The sequence below is a fragment of the Rhipicephalus sanguineus genome, chromosome 4 (assembly GCF_013339695.2).
Source record: "Rhipicephalus sanguineus isolate Rsan-2018 chromosome 4, BIME_Rsan_1.4, whole genome shotgun sequence".
Taxonomy (NCBI): Eukaryota; Metazoa; Arthropoda; class Arachnida; order Ixodida; family Ixodidae; genus Rhipicephalus; species Rhipicephalus sanguineus.
The window spans coordinates 14,833,649-14,856,317 of record NC_051179.1 but is presented as its reverse complement, the minus strand read 5'-3'; the positions used below and the strand labels follow the sequence as shown (position 1 = coordinate 14,856,317).

General features: G+C 47.1%; 1 protein-coding gene across 2 annotated transcripts in view; it reads left to right on the top strand.

Annotated features, from left to right (window-relative positions):
- The window catches only part of LOC119389451 (transducin-like enhancer protein 4), a 79,632-nt gene extending 64,689 nt beyond the window's left edge, over positions 1-14,943 (top strand). For both annotated transcript variants that reach the window (XM_037656717.2, XM_037656716.2), the window contains exons 17-20: positions 1,191-1,302; positions 7,690-7,772; positions 12,068-12,248; positions 13,530-14,943. In XM_037656717.2, the coding sequence (XP_037512645.1) occupies positions 1,191-1,302; positions 7,690-7,772; positions 12,068-12,248; positions 13,530-13,637 (484 nt within the window). In that variant the 3' untranslated portion in view covers positions 13,638-14,943. The remainder of the gene's footprint in view (positions 1-1,190; positions 1,303-7,689; positions 7,773-12,067; positions 12,249-13,529) is intronic.
- The last annotated feature ends 7,726 nt before the right edge of the window (positions 14,944-22,669 follow it).

Genomic DNA, 22,669 nt, shown 5'->3' with positions numbered 1-22,669 from the left:
TTAATAGTTTGTTGACTACTACTTGTTCAGTGATTCTTCTGCAAGGGAGCTGGGAGCTGCTGCTGATGAGGAGAAAATGAACAAATTCAGTGAAAGAGAGGTTGCTTGGGTTTAGTAGAACAGGCAGTTGGGCAAGTTGATTAGGCTTCGTTTTAAGAACAGCGCAAAATGCAGATGGACAAAAAAGGACATTGGGCACATAAACAGGACAGGAAAGTCCTGTTTTCTTTCCTGTCCATGTGTGTGTGCTACTCTTAGGATGATGCTTGGGTTGCACATAGTGCATTGCTCAAGATTCACAGTCGCACTGTAAATATTCTGCCAATAAAACCAAGCCACAAGCTTCACAAGGCCTCTTCCATGTGACTGTCCCAGCAGGACCATTTCAATTGTCTGGGACTGGTGTAGCCTTTTAGGATGGTAGCTCTACTCCTTCAGGCACAAGCCTAAAAAACACCTCATTCTGTGAATCCGACCTTCAAGCTCAGCCAAGGTGATGCCAGTGTCTCTGAGCTGTGTCGGCGCTGCAGAAAATTTTTGACACATTGCCCACAAGGTGGTGCAAAGTTCTCACCAATGATTCTCCAGCGTGTGAGCACGTTGATCACGGTCTTCATTCCACGCAGCTTGCGTGCAGTCGCACTGCCGGCAAAAGAGCTTCGGTGAAATGCCAGTGCTCTGCGTTCAGGAAAATGAACAGTGGCTCAAGGTCAGTCATTCGTACTGCCATCGGCAGAGGTGCTGGCTCCAGGCACGTTCACTGTGCATTCGCGTCAATAGCGCCAGCAGCGTCAAGTAGCATCTGTACATTGTCTTGTCGTGCAACTGTAGATGTGGTAGTTGGTGCTGCAAAAGTGGCTTTCTTGAAGCCGCTTCACCAGAACCAGGCTTGGAGGAAGGTGGAGGAGGAGGGGGCCCATCAAGCCGTGAGGCTCACAATGAGTATAATGTTAGAACTCTGCAAACTAATGGTCTCGTCCTTTCCCAAAGCAAGCAAAACTGAGCTGTCACTTGACAAACTTAGTTTAACAATGTTCAACAACAGCAGTTTTTTGTACACCTCAAACATGGGACACATATAACATCCATGTAGTATTCACTGAAGCTCATCATTACGGTATTCCTCTATTGCATGGTGCATAAAGGCCATTAATTGAGCTCGCAACCTGTCTTTCTGTTTACACACACAGGCAGTTTCAGGGCCACACAGACGGGGCCAGCTGCATTGACATCTCAAGTGATGGCACCAAGCTCTGGACGGGTGGTCTGGACAACACTGTGCGCTCTTGGGACCTTCGAGAGGTAGGCATTAGCTTGCTAAGATTTTGTAAACACATACTGCCGAGGAACGGTTGACCAGTTGTGAAGGATGCCTCTGCACATTCATAGTGCCTACTGCAAACATTTTGTTCTTTTTGTCTGTTATTCTTCCTTTCTGGCTATGCATTCACACTGCGGCAGGAAGCTGTGTTGTTGCTTTACACGTAAAGTAGGGGTGTGCGAATATTCGAAATTTCGAATATTTTTCGAATAGTGTTTGCTATTCGATTCGATTCGCACTGAAATTTTACTATTCGAACTATTCGAACTTCCCAAAGACAAATGCAGTCAACGTCCGGTTAAAAGTGGCCCCTTCAGATTTTCAATATGCTTCACCTCATTACACTCTCGTATTGCGGCAAAGCTGCCTTTCAAGCTCCGTTACGGTCGAACTTAGCCAAGAGACAAAGTCCGGTTGGAAGTGGTCCCTAGATTTTTCAATATGCTTCACCTCATCACACCCCCGTATTGCGGCAAAGCTGCCTTTCAAGCTCCGTTACGTCGAACTTAGGCAAGAGACAGTCAACGTCCGATTGGAAGTGGTCCCTAGATTTTCAATATTCTTCACCTCCTCACACCCTCGTATTGCGGCAAAGCTGCCTTTCAAGGTCCGTTACGGTCGAACTTAGCCAAGAGACAGTCAACGTCCGTTTAGAAGTGGTCCCTAGAGTTTCAGTATGCTTCACCTCGTCACACCCCCGTATTGCGGCAAAGCTGCCTTTGAAGCTCCGCTACGGTCGCAAATGTATTAACTCAAGTAAATGCTGATTCCAACATGAAGGTGAAAGATGTGGCAGAGTTGGGGGCTCAATTAATGCAGTTTTGGACTTGAAATTTGGGCAAGTTCGAAAAATAGGACGCCGAAGCTTTTTAGCATCCAAAAATTCAGATGCTCTTAGATATCAAAGTCTACGAGGCAGATTTGGAACTCCGGACTTGAAGGGAGCACACTCTTGTCTGCCACATCAGTTGGGCTTCCACAGAGGTTGAAAGAGGAGGAGAGGCTGAGGAAATGGCATCTCTGCCTATCACGTGTAAAGTGTTGTCGGCAACACTTTGGTTGCACCAAATCATGTACATAAATACAATTCGGCGTCTACATTGCCTCATTCTTGATAAGAAAGACAACTATGAAATATGACCCCACCAGCGCTTCATCAACCTAGCGAAAAGAAACACCTTCATGTTGCTATCTCACAAGAACATACTTAGGGATTCTCTGCAACTTTTTCTGTAATTTCACTTCGAATTATTCGAAAAATGTTTGAGAAATATTCGAAATTATTCGATTCGATTCGCACCCAATCTTTATTATTCGAATTCGCTTCGCACCCAAAATTTTGCTATTCGCACAGCTCTAACGTAAAGCTTTCGTGTACTACCATAGACATTGGAATCGGTACTTGAAGTTCACATCAATGACTTGGCAAGTTCTTTAATACCGGTGTCACCCGTTCTCTTTTGATCATGATCAGACCTGATCCGGATCAAATCAACGACGATTACAATACAGCCTAGTGCGAATCTGAGCGCAGCGTCGTGTTGGGGCAAGGCCAACTGCGTTTGAAGTTTTGCTTTCCGCAAGGTATCGACTACGCCATAAATCATAATTTTAACACGAAAGTGTTTTATGCCGGGGGTCCACCAAGTACTTCCATTACGGATATGACGTTGATAAAATGGACGCCAACGGGTGTGAAAGAAAAAAACCCAAGAAAAAGATCCACCACTGGGAATCGAACCCACGACATTTCGGCCACGACGGTAAGCGCCCGATGCTCAACAGACTAAGCTAATTTGGCTGATGCTGGACACTTCACGAATGCGCCTTATATCTTTCACACATTCTCTCTCACACGGTGCTCTCTGTTGGTGTAGGTAGGCGGGGTGGTGCGCCGTCTGTAAGAGGTAAAAAGAAGTAATGCGTCACGATTGACACTCACTAGTGCTTACTCCGAGATTGCGCGCGATATCGGAGGTCATGGTTAAAGCGTCTCGATATCAGTGAGGGACACTGGCCGCGCTGGCGTCGCTGAGGCACCCTAGACGCAGTTACGTCAATACGTTCTTTGCCTTTCGCTTCGTGTTAGCGTACGCCAGCTCATCGGAGTAGTGCAGCTTCCACATGCACCAACAGGATTTCTCCGCTACAGACTGCTTCGATTGCGAGAGCACCGATTAACAAAACTGCTGCAAGACGCTTTGCAGAAAGGACACGATTTTATGGGCGAATGTGGTGCCTTGATGGAGCGAGACAGAGGCCAGCGGGACGCACGTGTTTGTGGCTCAAGCTACGAACCCCTGAAGCGCAGTGTTGTAGTGTATGCATGAGCTCAGGCGTCGGTTACCCATTACTAGAAAGCGTACACCGTGCCGTTTCTCTCCTTAATTGATGATGTTTTAAAAAAGTGCATATCGGGTACCTGTGTTGATTATGAGCTTGTTGATGTCATCTTTATGCGGGATTCATGATTCACTGTCCAAATATATGTTCACAACTGAGTTAGCACAACGGTTTAATCATGATCATGGGCATTAGTCGTCGCGATGGAGACATGCCACTAGGCGTCAACATGGGTGCATCCACGTCAAACGGTGCTGTAGCTGCCAAACCCAAATAGACATTGTACAAACTCTCATGTATCACTACACAATAAACACTACTTCTGTGAAGACGTGTTTCACTTTCGTGTTATATCGATTCCTATGACGGAGGGATCAGCCTTGTTTTTTTTTTTTTTTTTTTTTTCCCAGTCGGGTTTAATTGCGATTAGCAAAGCACCGTGTGACACAGGTGTAAGGTTCCTGTCAAAATTTACTGAAGCATTTAAAGGCTAACTTTGGCGATTGCTTTCAGTCAAAGTAATGGTGCTTCTATGTTCCTGAGGCGCTCCTGTCACGGGCTCGATAGTAGAAATACTCAGCAAATTTGAAAATAATTTCAGATAAGCGAAAGAAAGCGCGACACTGAAACTGAAATCCAGCTGAGCAATACAGTTTTCGCGTGACGTATAGTGTGGCAAAAAGTTGAAATTGTTCAATGCATGTCGGTCCTGCCAATGCAAAGTATGAAAGCTTCGTAAGTCGCGTAGAGCAGACGTTCAGTGGAAAGGTGACCATGCTGAGCCAGCCGTACCATGCCTGCGACTGTCCATGCCACTTGTACAAGCTCCTTGAAGCTCCTTGAAACTCCTCGAAGCTCAACTATGAAACAACAATGAACTGCACTCGTGCATAGCTAATTAAATCATGTAAAATATCGCCACAGCACACTTGTGTGGATGCCACCATTTTGTACACATCGGGGGCCACCATCTTGCTTGTCGATTAATGGTCAAATGGCACAGTCGCGTCGCTATCAGTTGGTGCTGCCGATTTGCGCATGGCACTTTGGCCAAGAAAGAAGGAAAAATTAATTTTTTTCTTTACATTTGTGCACTTGCACTTTGCATACAATGAGAGTCGTCATGCTACGTGGCTCAGTGTTTATTGAAGTGTGGCTTTCAGAATTGAATGCGGTAATGGCTCACTGGCAGACGATCGCAGAGGCCATGGTTGAAGTTCAGTTTCCAAAACTGTGACACAGAATGTGGCACTCGAGCAGATGACCCATTCAGCTTTCACCAGTGCCTGTGTGCATATACAGTGGTCTGCTACTGATTGAAAACTGCCGCCACTTCGTTGAAACATGGCACTGCTGCATGGAGCTGGTTGTACTAAGTGGTTTGTGTGCGGAGCATTGCCTGCCAAGCTAACGCCATCACAACGTGTTCACCACCACGGGAGTGTCAGTGCAGCAAGGTTTTCTCTTGCTTGCACCACTCATGACCTTGTATGAGTGCACAAGCAACACGGGAACTGCATGCTGCTCGAGTCTTTGTAACCGGCGGATACTTGGAGTGGTCTCGCACAGTGGCAGCAAATGGCAGTGCAGCGCATTTGTCTTCTCTCTAATTAAGAGCGCAGGATGCCCTTACAATGGCACTCCAGCCACACGCGGCTTGTCAGCATCTAGTCATACTGGCATGTTCATCAGTTGCCGCTATCACCTTTCTGCACAGTTCCAATTATAAAGGCGTTTATTGACGGCACTAGTCGACGAAGCACAACGGCGACAGTCAAGACAGAGCGCGGACTCTGAGCACGAGGAGAGACTTCCAATGCTTCGCTACAGTTACCCCGGGTACCAAAAGGGAGCCGCCTGGCGACCTAACTGCTTGTTACTATGAGCAGGTCATGGTAGGGCTTCAGGCGGTCCAGGTTGACAATGTTGCGCCTTCGACGGCACATGTCCGAAGATGGTTCAATGGGCTCGATCTGGTAGTTGACTGGGGATGTGCGTTTGACGACATGGTAGGGACCGTTGTATTTGGGCAGTAGTTTGGAAGAGAGGCCAGTTGCAGTGGTAGGGACCGAGAGCCATACGAGCGCTCCAGGGAGGAACGTGGGCGCAGAAGTGGTGGTGTCACCGCGAATGCTCTTCTGCCGCTCTTGGTCATGCGTAGTAAATGTCTTGGCAAGCTCCTGACACTCCTCAGCAAGTCTGGCTGTGGCAGAAATAGGCGCACACTCAGACGGATCCGGCTTGTATGGAAGGATTGTGTCGATTGTGTGCGACGGGTGCCTGCCGTACAATAAGAAAAAGGGTGAGAAACCAGTAATGCTCTGAGGGGCGGTATTATAGGCGTAGGTGACAAAAGGCAGAATGGCATCCCAATTTGTGTGATCAGTGGCGACGTCCATCGAGGGCATGTCACCGAGCGTGCGGTTAAAGCGTTCGGTGAGGCCATTCGTCTGCGGGTGGTAAGCAGTAGTTTTCCGGTGAACAACGTTGCAGATCTTGTCAGACTCAGACATGGTTACGTTGGCCTTCTTGCACAAGTCGAGGACGTCTTCGATGTAACTCGTAAAAGACTCACCGGTCTGCTGAGCTCGTTCACGTAAGCGCTGTTCGGCTTGCAGTTTACGAATGGCAGGGCGGCCAAACACGTTGATGATGGCGGTCTTGAAATCAGACCACGTGAGGAAATCGGTTGCGTGGTTGTTGTACCACAGGCTTGCCACACCCGCGAGGTAGAAAACCAGGTTACTCAGTTTTCCTGCCTCGTCCCATTTTGTTGGGTGCGAGCTCGTCCTCCACGTCGTATCGCGAGCCAGTCCTCCACGTCAGTGCCATCCGCGCCTGTGAAGATAGGAGGGTCACGGATGCGGGGAACACCGGGGCATGGTGTTGGTACAGGGGGAAGCGTTTGCTGGGCAGCGTCTTGAGGCATGGTAGAGGGCACGGTACGGGATCGAAGCACCAGGGGCATCGAACGGGACCGAAGCTGGTTGGACGGCGCAGCACTCTCCACCAAATTATAAAGGCGTTTATTGACGGCACTAGTCGACGAAGCACAACGGCGACAGTCAATACAGAGCGCGGACTCTGAGCGCGAGGAGAGTTCTGTCAGAGAAGAGCTGAAGAGGACGACCCACTATAAAGCGCTCGAGAGGGCAATCCATTACAGACTTCCAACGCTTCGCTACACAATGCTTATCCAGCATCATCACACTCTTGTCTAAATCGCAATCTTTGGTTGATCAGTCTCTGCGGTTACCGTAAAGGTGAAAGATCTCCTGCAGCATATTGTGGCATTAGCCACACCACAAATGGAGGGGCGCAGTTAACCTTCGTAAAATAAAAACCTAAAAAGTGGACATGTTGTGCACTAAGCAGTAGGCATACAAAGTGGAAAGCAATATAGTACTGTTAGGCTCTATGGAGACCTGTGTCGTGGATTCATCGCAACTTCATTTCATCCACTAGCAGGTTTAAAGCCGGCACAATAGCAATGTTTTACGTGCTGTGCTTTTGATTGCAGACAATGATGTGCACAGTGCCAAGTCGTGTAAATGTGACCTAAACCCTGAAAATGACCCATGAGCACTGCTCCATGCCAGTGCCACGATTACTGACCAACACGTGGGGCAGACTTTGTGCTGTTGCTTGTGTGGCCGTGCATAGCCTCATGCAAGACTCGCCAAAGCAGGCTCACCGAACATTTACGTAAACTTTTGTTTTTCAGGACATTTTCTGTCCGCACTGTCATTTTATGACAACGAAATATTCGTGAAAACTAATTCGTTCACATTTTGTTATTGATTTCATTATTGCTCTGTTCAGCTGTTCTGAACATCCCTATTAATATATGTAGAATTGGTTGTTGCTCAAAGCCACTGCTTTTTCAGGTTGTTCCATCTAATCCCTGTCATAGCATTGCTGTAGAATAAGCGATTTAGATGTCACTTGCAGCGTCTATTAAAAGCTGCACACTGGGGGATTCTTATTAACCAGTGACTGATCTCTGTCGTATGTTTTGAATGCAGGGACGGCAGCTGCAGCAGCACGATTTCACATCGCAGATCTTCTCCCTGGGCTATTGCCCAACAGGAGAGTGGCTAGCTGTAGGGTAAGCACCAGTCCACAATGTTCAGCACTGAATTTGATGGCACACCTCTGCCTTCTTCTGAAAGCTAATCATAATGCCGAGCTCACTTGCCACTTCTAGTTATGCAATAAACAGACACCAGAAAACATTCCAATTTATGCAGTGCAAGGCTTTGTCAGAAATGAGACCGGGCTCTTACAGTAGCCATTGCCATAGGCGTTGCATTTAGGGTTGCAGCTTAACGAAAAGCTACCTGGAGCCTTTAGGTGTCACCATTAGGTATTTGCAGCAACATGAAACTTTAGGTAACACTAGTAGCAGAACATCGAGAGTGCTGTATCATTGTCTAAAGATTGTTCTCAATAGTTTTCGGACAAAGAAAATAATTACAGAATAGCGAGTTTTCAAATAGGGGCCTCAGAAGTTTGGGGCCCCAACGCCCTTTGCATGTGCTCGCTTTGGGTCAAGCAGGAGCTAAGGGTTTTCTAATAAGGTCTGCGGCGCTCTGGACACTCCCCCTATTCTAGGTCACTCTAGCCTGGGCTAAGAGCCGCCGCATTGGTGGGTGCCGTCATGTTTGCTTGACGGAAAGCTTTTGGGGCAGGCTTTGGGGCTCCCGCTGAATTCGAGAAATAGCGTCCCTAACGCAAAACCCAAATGCTGTTTGGGTCACGCGCATGCGCTGTGGCCTCAACGCTACTTCTTTGGGGCCCCAAAACGATTGGGGCCCCTATTCGAAAACTCCCTAATAAGTAATATGTGGTGATGTGTATGAAATGGGCATCTGGATTTAGTTTGCCAGAAGACAGGATATTGGTGCACAAGTGCAAAATTTGTGGGGACAGATGAGGCAGGGAATAAAGAATACAGTAGAATTGATGTCTCGTCATCTCACAGGGATATAGGCATGACTGGTTGGTTCAAGAATACAGTGTAGCCTGGACAGTTTTTTAGTGATGCAGCCTTCACAGTGCCAGTTGCCACACTAGCACAATATTTATAAAAAAATGATTGCCTTCCTCATGTTTTATGGTACATATATACTCTCTCGTACATTTTTTTGTTTTGCTTGGCAAAGGTAACATTATTCGAGAAAAGGGAGGAGACCATAGACTCGCAAGAAGATGGCATGTTATTAAGGAGCATGGAATGTTCTTAAATTGCAAGAAATGTGTATATAAAACCTAGTAGGCATTCTGAAGAAACATATCGTGAATCTTCATGCTGTTTTTAATTTGTATCTTCTGGTCGGCTAACACAGGAAATTGGAGACTGACTGGCATGGTGCATTTCTCAGTTCGTGTGTAGAATCAGAGTCCTTCAAGACTTTACTGGTCACGAAACTTCGCCTTCACGCTATGGGGGAACTTCATACACTGCCCAAAGCTGCCGCAACGCAGCACCACTTGTTACGGAGGGCATCGTTTGCATGCCGAAACTGCCGAAGCGCTTGCGCAGTGTGACACGAGCTGATAGTTGTAGTGCTTTTTGTGGATCTGCTGCACTATTTTTCGAAACAGCTGAAGTGTTCATGCGGCACGATGATGTTTAACATGTGCTGTGTGCCGGCAGGTGGTTCCGTTTACACGAGAAAAACCAAAAGGCGCCGTGTGGTTTACTGAGTAAGATGGAGTAGTGCGAGAAATGGAAGTGAGCCCTAATGCTGCTAGACAGCTATGATTCCAACTTTGAATCGAAGTGCATACATGTTTGTGCACGAAACACTTTAATGCTTTGGTCATCGTCGCTGCCTGCGATTCCAACTTCAACGCGACGTTGCGTCTCTGCAACGTGAGAATCCGACGACGAAGCCTGTTCATTACTTATGTTTCTTGTATCAGTGTCTTTAACAAAGTTATTAGTTACCTGAGCCCTTCTGCAGTCTCTCTGCTTCTTATTTTACAGAATAAGCAAAATGTCGTGCTTGTAGCATGTTGCTTTTGCCTCAACATGCTATATTCTTTTTCTGGTTGAACTATAAGATAATTGTGTTTTTATTCTGATTTCGGCCACGATAAGAACATAAGGATATACTAATATTTACACCTTTGTCACTCATAGGAATATGTATATTTTAACCTATTGGGCATTAAAAACCAAAATATTGCCACGCCCGCTTCTTGTCTTGTTTTGATGTATTCGGTGACAATATCTAGACTCGTATTTTCTGTGTCGGAACCACGAACGACGCGATTGAAGGGACACTAAAGGCAAGTGTTAAGTCGGTGTTGACTGCTGAAATAACGTTCCAGAAACCTCGTAGTGCTTGTTTCGTGCAAAGGAAATGCTTATTTTTAAAGAAAATCATGTTTTAGTGGTCTGCACAGCATTAGCGCATTTCAAATTGCCTGCCTGAAAAGGCCTCCTGACGTAGTGTTTGCTTCTCAACGGTGCCCACCTTTACTGCCCAGCAGTCGACGCTGCGGTTTCTGCTTTGAAGGGCACATTACAAGCCTTTGCCCAAGTTGCAGTTGATGTCGTAATCCTCTGCTCGAAAGCGCAACGAGCACACACAGATTTCTTGGTTGTTTAGCACACTTTCGCCGGGGCACGGCACTCGGCCATTAGGCGTAGGGGTTTATTTGCAGCACCCAATGGAAAGTCACGTCGGTTTCTTTGCCGCAGCTGCTGTTGCTCAAGCAGCGCACACTATTCAGGCATCCGGCAACATAACAGGGACACGGCACTTTGTCGAACTTCCCGTTAGAGCGACTTTCATGAGCGCGCAAAACACACGCAACAGTACGTGATAACAAAACTACCACTGAGACGTGACCATGCGCGTGGAGAGGAGCACGGCAAAAACTGAACTTTTAAACCACCCGCACCGTTCTCCTTGGTAATGCCAAGTTCTTTTATCCATGACTGAAACAGAAAAGCACAATCAGCATTTTATTACGTCTAGTAATGTACGGAATGTTATTTTTTTATTATAAGTAGCTTGAGTACTAGGTGATTAATTGTACTCTGGACTCTTGATGTCATCGGGCTCATTCCAAAATGTCCCACTGGTGGCGCATATGGTGTCCTACATTTACCTCACTTTCTTGATTGGTAGAGCACTGCTGTTGATGATACTGACATTTTAGCCGTTCTCAAATGTTTTTGTTTCACTTTGACATAAATTGTTATTTGCCTTTAGTGTCCCTTTATATGCTGGGCTTACTGACGTTTCCATAAAAGACCGCTTGCTGATAATAATTTCTGGGGTTTTATGGCCAAAACTAAGACATGATTACAATGCACACCATAGTGGAGGGCCCCAGAGAATTTTGGCCACTTGGGGTTGTGTAACGTGTACTGATATCACACAGCACATGGGCTTCCAGCGTTTCCCCTCCGTCAAAATGCAACCGCCGGCACTGCATTTTTTGGTTCACTAGCTGAGCATCGTAGGCACCACGCAGCTACAGCCTTCTTGCTCAGATAGTTGCTTAAAAGCGGAGATGCTACTCGAAAAACTCTGAGGTTTTTCTATATTTCTAGCATTGTGAAGCACCTCACTTTCATTTTCTTGGTCATTAGACAAAGTCATTCTACGGAAGCAGCCCTTGGAGTAATGAGTTCATTGTTTTGATTTCCTGTTAAAATACTTTGCACAGTTTAACAGAAAATTGAACAGCTGTGCTGGACGAACAACCTGGCACCCAGCGCAACCAATAATTTCTGCTTTGTTACGGATGAATGTGGGTGCAGAAGCCCAGATGTTTGCCTCTTTTATAAGAGGCACCGTTGGGGCACTGTAGGGAGTGTGCGGCACTTAATTTCAGGCAAATATTAAAAAGTATAACCTATTGAAGCATTGAGACTAATGGCACTTGCCAGGCCATGGCAGTCATGTTTCGCTCAGGGTGCAAAAGCGAAAAAGACCGTGCGCTTACATTTTGTTCAAGGACCTTAGATCATGAAAAACGAATCCGATGTCTCCCACTTCAATGTATCTCATAATCGTATGATGGTTATGGCGTGTGAAACCCAAAATTTTGGTTTCTTTTATACTGAAACCGTCGCAAGTTGCATGTTTTGAGCGGCTGTTCATTTCTCCCGGGTGCTCATTTCAAGACTTACCATGCGCACAGGCACTCATTTACGCATGTTGAGTATTAAAAGTAGTAGCTACATGCAAGTAAAGCGACTGTTTAGAAAGCTAGAATATCGAGCCTGGCCCACACACAGCCACAGCAGCAGCAACACTCGCATGCCCTCTCATGCAGCTACACCTCCGGCGAAACTGAGGCGGGAGTTTTGTCACCGGAAAAGTATTGAAGGACTCTGGTATAATGCTTATTGTAAACTCCCATTTCCTCTGAATGCAGTATGGAAAGCAGCAACGTGGAAGTTCTGCACTGCAGCAAGCCCGACAAGTACCAGCTACACCTGCATGAAAGCTGTGTCCTGTCGCTCAAGTTTGCATCGTGTGGCAAGTGGTTTGTCTCCACGGGCAAGGATAACCTGCTGAATGCTTGGAGAACACCCTATGGTGCATCCATCTTCCAGGTAATTTTTGGATATTACTCGGGAGCATTGCTGAGGACAAACAATGTGCATTCTCTCATAGTAATAGAGTACAGGGTGCGTACAGGTCCTTGAAACCCATTTGTTGTGAATTACTGAAATTTTAATAAGACTCGTCAGAATTTTGCAATGTTGCTATAGTTTGCTATAGAAATCCTCCCGTGGAAGCCATTTTTTGGTCCTTGAAAAACCTGTGACTGGGCCTTGAAAGTCCTCGTATATCCTTGAATTTTCTCCTTTAAAACCTGTACAAAGCCTGTAGTAGGTATCCAGAGCTAGGGCAATTTGGAGGCAATGCAGATAGAATACATTACTGGCAGATGCTTATGTGCTGCATTCTGCAATGTTCCTTAGCTTGGCACTCCATCTAAACTTGTGGAAATTAAGTGGCAATATAGCACACTTGCCTGAAGTTGCCACTGTGAGATCAGAGTGAAAGTATTGTAACTTTTAGTGTTTGACTGAATGCACTAGAATGGAAAGCCATGTTTCCCAAGCAACTCCTCACTGTACAAATTGTGGAGTATAGTATTTATTTATTTAATTATATGCTAAAGGCCCTCTGTTAGAGGATATTGCATAGGGGGGACATATAACATATTCAACTAACATATACAAGGCAATAAAAATGAAGAATGAGCAGAAGAAATTGTACTGTCCATACACAGCAATGAAACATTTCAAGAAATGCGACATACAGCAAAATGTCCCATAATCTGAAAAGGTGTTATAATTATTTTTTTTTTAAACAATGAAAGAACACCGCTGTTATACAATGCAAAACAACAGTTTGAAAAAGGGTATTCTTGAAACACAGTTTTGTCTTTATTTGAGGAGCACTTTTATGCTGTGGTCATTGGAGCAGAGAAATAGTGCTTCCAGTTGAGGTTTCCAGTCGGTGCCTAGATAGTCAAGGTGCCGTCTCTTGTCGCATTGGTGTGCTCCCTTTCCTCATTTCCTGTTTATGTGTCTCCTATGCCTGGCCTATCCCATTTTCATCCTTGCTCGTAAATGTCAGGATTGAGTTAAGCAATTCATCTAAGCAGCATAATTGTGAGGTTCGCAAGCACAGTGTTGATGCAAATGCTACAGGATGAGGGGAGGATGTTTGAAAAAAATCAAGCAATCTTTTGTGCCATGAAATTTCTGATAGTGCCGAAACGGTTCAAAAAAAAAAAAGGAGTGCCTTTGAATTTTGTGGTGTTCCCTGTTCCCCGTCATCTTAGTCTTAAAAAACTGTCTTGTCATTTGCTGTGCTTCCAGTCCAAGGAGTCCTCATCAGTGCTAAGCTGTGACATTTCTTCTGATGACAAGTACATCGTCACTGGCTCTGGAGACAAGAAGGCTACTGTGTATGAAGTTATCTATTGAACTGGTCAGAAACCTGTCGTTACCAAGAAACTAGGAGCTGTCGCCAGCGTGCAAGTGGTTGTGTGTGTGTGGCAGGTGTTCGTGGGGATGACTTTTCTATGTGACTTCTTCGGAATAGCCATGCCCCCCTGGAAAACAAGACCGGTGGCTCATCGAGGATGAAACTGCATTACAGGACTTGCAGTTTGTCATCTTGTGGTCTTGTCTTGTAGTGTGAAAGCTTAGGTGACCAGCACTTGCCTGCCTAGCAAGAATGGCGACATGCTTTGGCCCACGTCTTGCCACCTTGGTACCAAGGAGACCTGCGTGCATTGTGCACCAACTATGCTTTGCCAGCAGAATGCCTCACCACGCGAGTACATGTGCATCTGTGAAATTTGAACATTCACTATCTTGAGAGCAATGCACACGCTTAGTGCCATTAGGAACTTATTGTGAGTTTGCACTGGCTGTGGCCTGCAGGCAAATGTTCTGTCAACATACTGATCAGCAGGCAAGAGGTTGTAATGTGGGATTGTTCCGGTGACTGTAGTATAAGCCTGCAGAAAAGAAATGTACCTCAAAGATACAATTACTTTATCTCACGGTGAAGTGGCTGGTGGAAATGTGTGCACACAACCATGCTTTCTTGCCTTGTCAATTTCTCCTTCCTTTTTCCATCTGAACATGGACTTGGTGAATCTCCCTGTTGTGCTTGTTCTCCATTGCTTCGTCTTCATAATTGCCATTGTGAAAAGCAGCCAAGCCTATGATCAGGGGCAGTGCCAATGGGGGGTGCGGGCAGCTGCCCCTCTAAAATTACTGCCTGCCCCTCCTTGCCCCCCCCCCCCCCCCAATTCAAGAACAAACGTATTCAAAATGCAACACAGAAGTTCCCAGCCTTGCTGCCCCCCTGAAAGGACTCGATTGTCGTGGGTGCCCCCCCCCCCAGTAAAGAGATTGTGGTGCCGCCCCTGCCTATGATCGGGGTACGCTGAACATCGACATTTAAAGCCACTTCTTCGCTTTTCTGCAGGGCAGTGTTTCTGTGAGAATGACGTATGCCTCTGGCCTCATAGCTATGCACAAAAGTTGCCCTTTGACATACCTGAGCTCAGGAAACATTCCATTTTGCTTCCATCACGATGTTCTGTGCAAGTAAGCTGCAAATGCCATTCACTGCAGTGCCGTATCCAGTGGCCTAACCTTCCCAAGGCTCTGCAGACTGATGGTCTCAGTGGTTGGGCCATCCTTGTGTACAAAGATATGCTGGCAGGAGCCAGTGTTGTCATCCTAGTACAATAAAACTGTTCGTTAAAAACCCCTAGCTGGGAGCCGTGTTGCCTCCATTGTCGAGAAGGCTTTCATCCACTACGGTGGCCACACCATTCTCTTGCCGAGCGCACATGCTTTTGGTTTCATTCCTAGTGCCAATAGCCACATTGCCATGGGCAAGAGATCTGAATGACTTGTTTGCCTGGAAGATGTCCTATTAAAAAACGCCATGTTGTCAGTATTAATTCATAGTCTTCCACTTCATCATTGCTCATAACTTTTGTGTTGTTTTAGGACACCGAACACCACAAATTATTAAATAAAGTGGCTTTAGTAGGGGCGTGCTGTTCAGGGGACCGAACTTCCCTCTTTGATGCCACAAACGTTCCAAATTAGTAGCTCTGCTGTTCACTGGCCTCATATATGAGGTTTCGCATTGAAAATGAACAAGCACGATGCATAGATTAGCTGCAAAATATGACAGCTGCGTGGCTTAGAGAGAGTGTGTATGTGCATAATAGGCACATGTCTGTGAAACGGAACAAATAGGAATGTCGCCGAGATCTTCATACAATGCGGGGCCTACAGTTGTGCATGCAATATGTGCGTCACGAGCCAAAAGGGGTTGGGCGGGAATGTGAGACACCCCCTTGTCTATGGCAGCTGGGGAGCACACTATGCTTGCAGATGCTAACCGAGGCGATTGGAAAGATTCTGCTTTGGTAGTGAAGCTTGCCTCCTGGAGGCATAGTAGTATCACACTTTAACTTGTCAAATAATGTACCAAATTAAGAAGCAGCTTGATAAAATCTTCCATAAACGGTGCCCTACAACTTCCAGTGCATAACCAAAGCTTGTAATGGCGCCTAATGAGGGGCCCTTTAATGTCTGTATTCCTGTATTGTATGGTAAACCTGCAAACTCTTCCCATTTGCCCTGGAGACTCCCGAATTTTGAGCAATCGTCCCTTTTGTACGGGCATGGCCATAAATCTCCCGAAAAACAGCCCCAACCCCAGCGTGAGAATTTTAGAACCGTGGACAACGGTTCTAAAATTTTCTGGCATTGGTATATCGCGGGTGGAACGGTTCTTGCGTCACTTTCGCTGCGGTACATTATTGTCATGTGGGAAGGCGTGCTATGGGCTACTAGCGGTCGTGGGACACTGTACATTTTGTCTCTTAATTACACGCGTGCACGCGCTGTATAATTACGAGTATCTGTATGCTGACGCCTAAACACTTGCCTGGCAGTCATTCAGAGCTGTCTGTGACGTTGCTGCGGCTCCCTGAGACACAATAGACAGCTTTAGAATAGGGTTCGTAGCGTTAGCGTTGATTGGATACGATAGGCTGTTAGGCAGTTTTACAATAGGGCACGCAAAGATATCGCAACTTCCAGGTACCGTGGCGCCGCCGAGCGGTGGCCGCCGGAAGCTCTGTTGAGATTATTGAAATGTTGGACCCGCTTGAGTCAGCGAATGTTGTCACTTGTTTTGTCTCGTTTGGGGTCGTTTTGCGACGGTGTGCACGGTCTCGATACGTGACACTTTCGGTTCCTCAATGTGAACGGAAAATAAAAGAAAAAGGCAACTGATTTTACTGCGGGCCTCGGTGCTCACAGCGTACAGCGGGAGGCAAAGCAAAAGCCTCCCCTCCAGATTAGCGCCTCGAAAAGCCGTGAGTGGTTAAGCGGGTTAAACTTCGCAAACAAATAACCAATACCCACGAATGTATATATGCAGAATCCCATTTTGTGTTTGAGTATATGTCTACTACCTCATATCGCCTTTCTCGCGCTTCGTTCCTCCGCTCGACACAGTCGCTGTGCAGACAGACCAGAACTGATAAGGAATGCGTTCCGCCTCTAGAATATAATGAAAAGTCCGCTTCCAAAGCGTCCATTGCACCATTCCACGTCTGAAGTGGCTGTGAAGTGCCTCCGTGACCTTCACATCTCCAGCTCTTTTTGTTCTGTATTACTTGCTGATGGCGCTGTTTTTTCGTCCCTGTCCCGTACGATGTTACTTATTGCACTTCTCATAAAGACCGAAAGCGTAGTATGATAACAGAAACGTCCCTTCTTAAACGTGAAAATTGCGTCTTGCGCTGGTTTCATTCGCTGCTTGTCGACCCATTGTGGCATTCCGCTGGTTTCTTTTTCTCTTTTTTACCAAGAAAGCGCAATAAAATCGTATTTCCGATAATCGCACATGCCTCAAGTGGTTCTTGTGCTTCGGTCTCGAAGGGCAACACATTTTTTTTTTTTTTCGTTTACTTACATTACTTCGTGCTTTGAAGGGAGCTGAGCTAGCTACGCGGCAGAATGCAATGCAAGCAAAAATGAGATAAAGCATGTCTCCGAGAATGTCTCTGATATTACTGAGACATCTTTACTGAGTCTCCTACTACCATACCGTGCTAACAACACAGCGGGGGTTGCAACGCGCGATTAAGCGCCGCAAGCAACGCGACCAGTGTGTTTGCTTTATTTACAATTGTGCGCATATTTATCTTCCTAATGAGGTTCCAATCACGTACCCGACATTCGTTTACTTATTATAATATGTCACCGCAACCCTGCTTTCACTAAAACATAAATCGGAGTGCAGCCGAAGCGCAAAGAACTGAACTCTTCGCCAAACATGTACGTTCCTAAATCGTCTGCAGCGGGCCGATAATCTCAACGACCGCCATGTTGGATGTACAGTCGCGCCACCTATAGGCCGTGAAAGTTGCGAGACGTTAAGTTATGAAAACAGCGTATCGTACCCAAGTGACGCTAATGCTACGAACCCTATTCTAAAACTGCCTATTTTCATAACTCAACGTGCGTACCCAAGGCGTGCGTACTGCGCGTATGACGTACGCGTAGCGGCGATTGTGTACGCTGTCCTATTAAGTAAAAACGTATGCCAGTTTTCAACGCAAACATCAGTCGAGAGAGTTTGGGAGCACTTAGCTTTGGTGAGGTTGATGCCATAGAATCTCTTAAAGGAATCTCTATTGTTGGTGCGACACGTTGCAGAGTTAACCAGCACAAAAAGGTGAACATTGAAGGAAACACGCAGTGCTGAAATACCAACTTATAGTGGAGCATTGGTAATGTGTGTGTTTCCTTCAGAGTTCAGGAATTTATCAGTAGCGTAAGAGATAAGTGTGCTGTCTGTAGGAAGCAGTTTCCACCTTTTTGCTCATCAAAAATTTTGCCATGACAACTTTTGAGGTATCTACTGACAGTAACCTCCAGAGGCGTAGCCAGAAACATTTGTCGGGGGGAGGGGGGGGGGGGCGGCCTCACCCCCTACTCACCTAAGAAGAGGGGGGCACCTCTTCTTAGGTACCCCATACATTGGCCTGTCCCATACATTGATTTAATAGGGGGGGGGAAGCCCCCCTCCATATTAACCCCCCCCCCCCCTTAAGGGGAACCTGCGCAGCCTGTGGGGGGAGGGGGGGTTCAACCATACTTTATGTATGTTCGTGCGTGTATATATACGCAAGCAAAACTGAAAATTTTCGCCTATGGGGGTTGGGTAGGGGGGTTTGAACCCCCCACCCTTCCTTGGCTATACGCCCCTGGTAACATTAGATTAAGTAAACGGAACTTTCGAAATTCAAGGGGAGTAAAGTGTGTGCTGGGGATAGTGAATATTTTATCAAAGAACAAGAATTGCATGAGGACTTATATGAACTGCAGACATAGCCAAGGATGCATGGAGTACAATTCCAGCGCTAAAGCTGCCTCAAAACTTGACATCACAGTAGTGTGCTGGAGCTGCAGTGTGGGTGCGGTATTCAATTAAGGAGACTGTTCTGTCTTTCTTTTAACAAACTTTCTTTCTACCAAATTAATGCGAACTAAATACTTTACCAGCCTAAACTTAGTTGTCCTTTAATGCAAAATATATTCCACTAGTGATGACACCGCTCGTCGTATTGTGTCCTGTATTTTATTCAAAGCTAAGTCGGTCGGGATTCCTCAAGCTATTGACCTCGTACTTTCTTCTAATCAGTTGTCATGGATGCTCTCTCTCAATGAATATGTGCTCACGCTGAGGTGTCTGTACTGCGTACTTGTAAGGCCACGTCAGGCCCGTAGCCAGGAATTTTTTTCGGGGGGGGCACTTGCTGAGTCTTGACAGTTTGAGAAAAACTCCTACTTTCATTTTTTTTTTTCGGTAAAACACCATGCATCATAAAAATTTCGGGGGCGGGGGGGGGGGGGGGGGGGAGGCCGGCCCCCTCCCCCCTGGCTACGGGCCTGGGACACGTGTTTCACTTGGGCTTTCCATGCACAATTCCATGCACAACGAAGTGGTCTCTTCGAGTTGATAGCGATTTATGCTGGCATTAAGTTTTCAAAACTATATGTTATTGGTATGGTTCAGCCTGATGCATACAAAATGAAGTTCAATATTGCAATTAATTAGGCTAATTGGCCACTATAAAGTGCAAGAAAGTGCAAATGCATGCAATTCACATGTCTCTTCTTTGGGTCACTTGCTGTTCCATACCATATTGTTTTACCATGGTGTGCTCTATTGAGGTTGCTTTATCTGACTGTTTTGCAGTTAAGGTCGCCTATCTTTGATCAGTGATTAATGAAGGACGGGGCACTGATTAATCCATACTGCTTCGTTTTTGAATTGTTCTCCTCGTTACTTCGCGATTGTCTTTATTTACTCCCGCAAAAGTGCTCCCGTCAAATATTGGAATGAGCTGCGCTCTAAGGCAATGTTAAGGCCTTCGTTAAGTAGCATGGTGCGTGCCGAGTCAATTTTTTCCCTATCCCTCGAACAATCTTGCGTCTCCGGCAGCCCACACTTGGGTTCTGGAGGGATCTCGTTTCGCGCTTTCCAGCGGAGAACTGCAAGTATCAACAAAAGCTGAAACTGAAAGTGTAGAGGCGGGAACGGGCGAGTGGCAGGAAAACGTGATAACGTTATGGTGCCTCGTTCTGAGCTTCGGATCCCGCTGGCGTATTCCTCACTGCGCGCTGCGCCCGTCCAATTCCGCCGCTTAATTTTCGTCGCTAGCTGCTGCTGCCTGCGGAGTAGAGAAATTCCGCTTCCCCCCAATCCTCACTCGCTCCCATCGCGGCGCCGTCTCTAATCGCATTGGTGCTCTCCCTTCCTTCCTCATTCCCAATTTATGTGCCTCCCGCGCCCGGCCTATCCCATTTTCATCCGCCTTTCTTCTTTTCGCCGTTCCCATCTAGCGGGCTCCCTGCCTCGACTACGTTATTCCGCGCTCTCCTCCCCTGCCGCGCGCGCCTTCCCGTTTTCTTTTCGGCTAGTAGAAGCTGGGTGCGATCCCCTCCGCTCCCTTCATCCACCCGGCAGTAAAAGCGCGGGAGTAGGGGAGACTCCGGCGGGGCAGCACTAAAAGGCGACAAAGGAGACGGGCAAATAGCACGGGACCGGCGAGAGAAGATTCGCGGGGGGGGGGGGGGGGGTGAAGCCGCGGAGACGTCAACAAGAACCGGCGGGAAGAGAAATCGATGACTGCTTTGCGGACCGGGCGGGCGTAACGTGACGCGCCACTCGCCTCCCTTCCTGCCCCCTACCCCTCGTCGACTCGCCGCTGTTCTCCGGAGGAGCGCCCGCCCTTTTCGCCGCCGCTGCGGCATGTACTCTGCCTCGTTCGCCCAAGGCGCCGCCGCTACTTCGGGGAGCTCTCCCTCTCTTGCCCAAGTGCTGCGTGCGGATGTTGGGAGCAGTTGAAGGAGGGGGGCTAGGGGGACGAAACTTGCGGTGCCTGGGCGACCCCAGGGCTCTGGCCTTGTTGCCTAGAGGCGGAGAAAGACGCAGAGTGTCGTCGTGTGCTCTCCCCCCCCCATCCCCCCATTTCCCCCGCCACCCCATTCACAGAGCTAGCAACCTCTCTGCTGATGCTGCTTCTCGGTTGTGTTCTGCCCACTTCTATTTTTTAAACTCTCTTCCGCGTAAGCTCAAGAGGAAGCGACGGGGAGCAAGTTTCTCGGGACAGCGTGGAGCGCCTGTTTAGCTTTTGACGACATTGCGGTCCGCATTGGGGCTTTACAAGAGGACGACAGAATGACGGTTGGTTGGGGAAACCAAGCGTCGAACACTGGATGCGGTGCCAGCAAAGAAAAACGCCATACGGCTAGCCCTTCATTTACAGCTGTAAGTTTAGGTGTTTGCCAGGAGTTGGCGCACATAGTGTCCAGGTTGAATTGTGACGTTGAATGTTACGTTTTTCGTCTTTTTTTTTCCTTTTTCTGCTTTCGACAAGCTGGGTGGCCCGGCTTTTGCTCCATGAATAGGTTCGGCTGCTACAAGGCTCACTCACTGTTGTCACACTGCCGTGAACGCAAATCGCCATTTGCAGACCTCGTAACGAAGCCTTTGAAGGGCGTTTCATTGTCTATAATGGTACCTCCCATACCCGTATTCCTTGTTTCGCTTAAATTGCTCGACTGCATATTTATCGACGGTTGCCGCTTCGTTCGGGTCTTAGATCTGCCGAATTGATTTCCTCCACAAGCATGCGGGAGGGTACACAGAATGTGACTTTATTTATGCCGTAAACACCAGGGTCCTCGGCTGACAAAATGAGTTGCGCGCAGTTTGCATGGCGGTATGTTCACTCTTCCGCGGCAGCATGGATGATATTTTCTTTCTTTTTTTCTTCGTTCCAGTCTTTATTAAGCTTCAGGTTCTCATAACATGTATAACCTTAAGCTGTTACGAATGTTAAGATGTAAAGAATGTTACAATGACTACATCCAATGATGAATTCATACGAGCTGTACTAGTGCACAGCTGTACTAGCTGTACTAGTGCAGCACCAGATTTTTGCAGTATGGTGCAGTTCGTGTCAGAGAAAAGAAAGGGGATGTTAGAGGCTTACAACAGGGAGCGATGCTGCAGATGGGCTTGCCCTGCAGCAACATATGTCGATGGGACTTCGGGAGAATGCTGTATAAAAAACAGATTCAGTAGCATATATAATTTATAGCAATGCGGAGCAGATAAGCGCACAGAAGTTCTCAGTAACGAAGTCACGTTAGAGTCTTCCGTTAGTTCGCAAAAACGTGTAAACTGCGAAAGAAATATGTTCGACAAAGGCGGCGTCCTCACGAATCATTTCGCTTGTTTGACCTCCTTACCACGAAGTGTCACACAAGGACCTTTCAACACATTCCGACTAGAAACAAGCTCTGTTATGCTCAAGCTTATGGACGAACACTATTCGAATCGATATATAAAACAGCTGCTGGCTGGAAAGTGCGCGCTCGTAGGATCATGCACTGGATCACAGTTCATCTGGCATCACCTTCTCTTAACCACTGTGTCATTAGAAAAGTTTCTTGAATGCACCGTTTCGCGGTGCGTGAGTCTTGGTGACGTAATGGGAAGTAACATGGGTGGATGCCCACGAGGTTCCGCGTCGCCCGGTACGAGCGTTGAAAATTCATGCCTCCTCATTCGCTGCTGGCGAAGTTATGGGTTTGACCCCCCTCCCTCCTGCAGCGAAAGATGTTTCAGGTAAGCGCGCCGGGTAATTGATGCGTGCCTGGGGTTCTCGAGTTGCCGGCAGAGTAGTATCTCGCAACAGCGCGGGGGAGGAAACGCGCGGGAGTGGGAGAGAGGACCTCTTTATTCACTCCTCGGTGGCGCGCTGTGCGGGGGAGAGCCATGAATAATGGCCTGATTTCCTCTTGCCTTGACGAAGAGTCCGCGTTCAGTTTCTGCTTTTCTCTTTGCAAAGAGCAAGGCTCACATCATCATTTCCTTTCTTCCCGGGGTCTCC